We start from the raw sequence: 5,609 nt of genomic DNA on the forward strand, positions 1-5,609 counted from the left end.
GAAAATATAATTTAGCCGACGAAGGAAAATTTCGTCGGCTAAAGTGTACTTTAGCTGACGAAAAATTGTTTCGTCGGCCTGTTTTTTTTTTTCGTCGGCTAAAGTCTTTCTTCTGGTAGTGCTTACTCCATTCTATTAAGATGCAACTTCATGAGATTAATTTTTTGAGTAAGGGCACAATGAAGAATACTGTAGGTGAGCTTTGCATTTTACATCGCATTGGTATTAAGGGTAGGCCATCTAAAGCTCCTAAAATTGTTGAAGTTATGTGGCATGTTCCCTCTATTTATCAAGTCAAGCTTAACACTGATGGTGCGGCTCGTGGCTCTCCTGGTCTGGCAGGTTTTGGTGACATTTTTCGAGATCATTTGGGTCAGGTTTTGGTGGCATTTTTCGAGATCATTTAGGTCAGGTTTTAGGTTGTTTTTCAGGAAATCTTGGCATTGCTACTGCATTAGAAGCTGAGCTGCAGGCGGTCATTCACGCCATTCAAATGGCTTCGCAGAGAGGTTGGCATTCTCTTTGGATTGAAAGTGATTCTACTTTAGTGATTCATTTTCTTTCTTCATTTCAAGTAGATGTTCCTTGGCGTTTCACTACTGAATGGTTTAATTGTTGAATTATTCTTACTACTATGATTGTTAAAGTATCTCATATTTATCGGGACGGAAACAGCGTTGCCGACTGCTTAGCAAATTTTGGTGCTGATAATGCGGGAGTTCATTGGTGGGATTCATGTCCACATTGTGCAATTACAGCTTATTCACGTGATTTAGCAGGCTTTCCCAACTATCGTTTTAGTTTATGATCTTATATTGGTTTTTTGATTTGTAATTCTTTAGGTAGCAGCAGCAACGAATTTGTTCTTCGTTGTTCTTTGTCCTTAGTAGATCACAGGTTTTTGTGTTGTTCTTCTTTTTTCGGGAGGGGTTTTGGTCTATGTCCCCCTCTCCCTTTATGTACTCTTTTGTTTCTTTTTTTCAATAAAATAACTGGAACCGGGCGTAGGGCTGAGCCTCCCAGCTTGGCTGGGTTCCAAAACCCTTAAAAAAAAAAAAGAATTAAAAAATAAAATTCATACTTTAAAATCTGGAAACAAAATCCCAATCAAGTTGGTACAATTAAAAGAAATAAGAAAAAAGATCCACAAAAGACTAAAAATGAAGAACACAAACGAAAGAAAGAAGAAAAGAATCTCAATTCAAATCATAAAGTTGCTCTCTAATATATAAGATCTTCATATTTCGTTAAATTAATCTTCACTTAGAAAGAAGCTTTTGTTTCTGTACTCATTCAATTATAAAGCTGCAACTCTAATATATCAGGTCTTCATAGAGCAATAACTATAGTAAAGACAATTAAACAATCAATTTCAAAGCATATCGTTTATGCACAAAAGAATCATACAGCTTTGCATCATGCAGTGGTAGATAAATACACCTCTCTATGGCTAACGTATATAATCAATTTTGTCTGGATCATCTAAGATGTTTCCCTAAACTTCAAAATCAATTTTTTTTTTCTTCTTTCTTTCGTCTGTGTTCTTCTTTTTTTCTTCTGTGGATTTTTTTTTTATCGTACAATATGGATTTTGGTTTCCAAATTTAAATTCTGATTTTCCTTTTTTTCTTTTAATTTGATTTTTTATGAAATTAGGTAATGCCACGTCACTTGTCATCTCAATTAGGTTATTTGTTGACATCATATTTAGAATTGATTTAAACTGTTCATTGTTTTAAATTTAATGGCTAATATATAAATAGTGTCAAAATTGATGTCTCTTGAACCGGACCCTAGAAAAATAGATGGGGTGTGTTAATAGTAAAAAAAAAAGGTGTGTTAATAGCAATACCCTATTTTTTTTGATTACAAAATCACAAAAAAAAAAAAAAAAACTAAACAAATTGGAAATTTCTAAAACAACTTAAATTTCTGAAAATCAAAGTTAAAAGCAATGAGTAGATGAGTGCAACATGGGTAGTTTATTCCACTAACCAGCAATCAAAGTTGAATTATAAATATCTACAATTAGACATCCAATATCTTGAATCGCATCGGCTAAAAATTCAATTATCACCGAATATAAGTGAAAATGATTAACAGAAAGCTCTCAACAAGCTTCCTTGTATCTTCAATAATTGTGCGTAATCTAAGAAGGTTTGGAGGCCCATCGGTGTATAGAACATGTCAATTGTGGGGGATTGTTTTATTTATTTTCTAATTACTTACCAGATTTATATCACTTTTCTTTTTGGTCAAATTCTGGTAACGTCTGCTTTTGACCGCAACTCCCTAATAAAATGAGCACAGTGATTTCAAGCACGGAAACGGGGAATAACGTACTTCCTTCCAGAAAAGATGACGATCCACGATCCACATGACCACACAGGCACACACCTAGCAATCTGGGTTCCATCTTCAACAATTCTTACGACTATGTTCTTCCCTAATTGAGAAATGTTACAGGTCAGTATGTGTCTATTATCCAATGAAACACTTCGAGAAAGAGCGTCATGCATGATGTAAAAGATCAAGGGGAAGTCTTCAATGACTTACCTAAAATCCATAAATGTATCCATCAATGAAAATGTTAATGCAATCCAAGTCTAACAGCGTCCAAGAACATCCACCACCTAAAAACGAACCTATATTTAAAGACGGAACAACCCCCCTCCTTTGTCCTTTCTCCTCCCTCCTCACGCATTGATCAGTTGTGCTCTGTTTCCCATCTCTTCCAAAATTTCCAACCATGAGCGACGAACTAGCCCAAGATTTTTCTCCCCTCCTCAAAGTATACAAAGACGGTCGAGTCGAGCGGCTCCTAGGCACAGCCAGAGTTCCTGCATCGATCCATCCCCAAACCGGTGTCCAATCCAAAGACGTCGTCATCTCAACCTCACCACCCATCTCTGCAAGGCTTTACATTCCCAAATCATCCGCCTCATCTGAGTCAAGCCAGAAGCTCCCTGTTCTCGTCTACTTTCACGGCGGTGGCTTCTGCATTGAGAGTGCTTTCTCTCCCGCTTACCACAACTACCTCAACTCTTTGGTTTCAGAAGCCAATGTTGTAGCTGTTTCTGTTGACTATAGGTTGGCGCCGGAGCACCCTTTGCCGGCGGCATATGAAGACTCATGGGCGGCTCTAAAATGGGTGGAGTCCCATTTCGCCGGAATGGGCCCGGAAGAGTGGCTGAACCGGCATGCAGATTTGAACCGGGTTTTCTTTTCTGGTGATAGTGCTGGGGCTAACATAGCTCACCACATGGGTTTGAGAGTTGGGTCTGAGAAGCCGGTGGGTTTTAAGCTGAATGGAATTGTTCTGGTGCATCCCTACTTTTGGGGTGAAGAACCAATAGGGGGAGAGCTAGCTTTGGGTGAGAGTCATAGAAATTTGTTGGCTACTTTGTGGAGGTTTTGTTACCCTTTGACTAGTGGATCCGATGATCCGTTGTACAATCCGGGTAAGGATCCGAAGTTGGGGGAGATGGGTTGTGAGAAAGTATTGGTCTGTGTTGCGGAGAAGGATTCGTTGAAAGATAGGGGGTGGTATTACAGTGAGTTGTTGAAGAAGAGTGGATGGAATGGAGTTGTGGAGGTTATGGAAGCAAAGGAGGAGCAGCATGTGTTCCATTTGTTCAATCCTACTTGTGACAATGCTGTGGCCATGCTCAAGAAGATCGTATCTTTCATGAATTAGTACGTTTTGTCGTTTATTGTTTCGATTCTGATTAGCTTCTTGGTCTCTTCTTTATCTGTTCTGGTATTGTATGCGTGCTTGTACTACCTTATTATGTTACTTAAGAGCCTAGTGCAAGGGAATTCTATGCTGAAATTGTGAAATGTGAAATCAATCTAGCTTCTTAATATAATTGCTTCCTAAGCTCAAGGTACAAAAGAAAGAGGAAAGTGTTTCCATAGAGCTGGAGAAAATAGATATCCATCACATTACCTCAAATTAGGCACCCGGAAACTCTATACCTCAATTCTTGCTTAATAATTGAAGAGGGTGGCTAAACCCCTCCACATGAGCCATTATTGCAGTTATGCAGTATGTGATGATTGATGAGAAATTCTAGAGAGACAGTCGAGATAGAGGCCGCGACACACATGAGGGTCGAAATTACAAGTTTGATAGCTAGTAAAGCAGCAACTGCACCAAACAACTGCATTTGTTTTCTTTTGAGTGAGTAGGGAGCAGATGAAAATAGAAAATAAACGAGAAAAAATTAGATAGTGATTTTATATATTCAGACTGCTGTCAGTACCTTCCTTCATCGTTGATGCTATTTTGGATAACATTTTTGGCACTACTGGTCTAGAAATTTTGAAACATCTGTCCTGGTTCTTCTGTTTGGTTTTTCGGCCCCCATTGTATCCATAAAACAAAACAAAAGATAGTGATTTTATTGCAGTGGTGAGTTTAGAGGAATTCACTGGTAGTAGAAAAATATTACAGGGTTCTTGATGATTTTGTCAACTCCATGAGGAATCGTTCATAGTGAACAGAGATGTACATTAACAATAATGATTCCCAAGTACACCAGGATAAGTAAGTACACGTTTTAGGAACACATTCTGCTAGAACCTAGTCATATGTGATATAGCTCATTTTGAAAACATGTACGTGTTATTTCTTTTGTGTTTATTTATTATGCTCTTGCTGTGAATCCAAGGCTCTAAGCACAACAATTCTGACTGCTCTCTTCTAATTAATAAGTTGAAATATGTGTGCATTACTGATTTATTACATGATCTCTACTGGGACTGTGTAAAGATCAGTACAAGTTTTACTCTGATTAGGTGCTTTTGATATGTTCATGAAGAATGGTTTCAGGCTTTTAGCCTCCTTCTACTTCAGGTGTGCTGATCTGTGCCTCTCTATCTCTGTTTCTTTTAATCTTTTCATGAAAGAGCTACTACAAGTGAACCTGTTTTTTTTTTTTTTAAACTTCCTATGGATTCCGACTTTTCATTTTTTAGAGGATCCACAGCACTTTTTACAGTTTTTAGGTGTCTATGGATAAATTATCTTCGAATTGTGGACCTGATGCATATTCATACCTGATGTGCATATATAAATATATATCGTGTAATCTAAGCTTGTCTGAATTTCCATTGTTGTAATGTCTGTTCTTGTGCCTTGAACTACTACTCTAATTGCTGTGTTTTATGTTACTTTGCAAAGTAAAACTGCTGTCTAAATGTTTAAGAATAATGATTCTAAATTTTCAATGCAATGAAAGTAGATGTGGTGCACTAACCAGCCAGAGGGATAGACCCTTTTTTTTTTTTCTTTTTTTTTTGTTCCCTGGTCTGAAGCCAGGGATAGACTGTGTATGCATATGTTTTTGATTTCATGGTCTCCTGATAGTTTCTAAGAGTCATTTGTGATTAGGTACTTTCTGACCTGCTATGCTTTGGTGATCAATTAGTAATCGGGTTTTTCTGAGAAGTATGATCAATCGAGCAACCCCCTCTGTAGCTAGATCAACTACTCAAATTTCTTAACTAGGAATGAGGCTGATCCTGAAAACTCAGTCACCATGCCTGGCCATAATACACATTGCTATTACCACTACCAGAAGAAAGACTTTAGCCGAACGAAAAAA

At 37.7% G+C, this 5,609-nt stretch overlaps 1 protein-coding gene across 1 annotated transcript; it reads left to right on the forward strand.

Moving 5' to 3' along the window:
• Positions 1-2,631: 2,631 nt before the first annotated feature.
• LOC101302435 (probable carboxylesterase 12-like) lies at positions 2,632-3,864 on the forward strand. The gene has a single exon (XM_004294785.1). It carries the CDS (start codon positions 2,750-2,752, stop codon positions 3,695-3,697), a length of 948 nt encoding a protein of 315 aa, XP_004294833.1. The 5' UTR covers positions 2,632-2,749; the 3' UTR covers positions 3,698-3,864.
• The last annotated feature ends 1,745 nt before the right edge of the window (positions 3,865-5,609 follow it).

This window comes from Fragaria vesca, linkage group LG3 (assembly GCF_000184155.1).
Source record: "Fragaria vesca subsp. vesca linkage group LG3, FraVesHawaii_1.0, whole genome shotgun sequence".
NCBI classification, from domain to species: domain Eukaryota; kingdom Viridiplantae; phylum Streptophyta; class Magnoliopsida; order Rosales; family Rosaceae; genus Fragaria; species Fragaria vesca.

Excerpts from the sequence above, each read along its gene's own strand:
- LOC101302435 (XM_004294785.1), top strand. The coding sequence starts at position 2,750 with ATGAGCGACGAACTAGCCCAAGATTTTTCTCCCCTCCTCAAAGTATAC.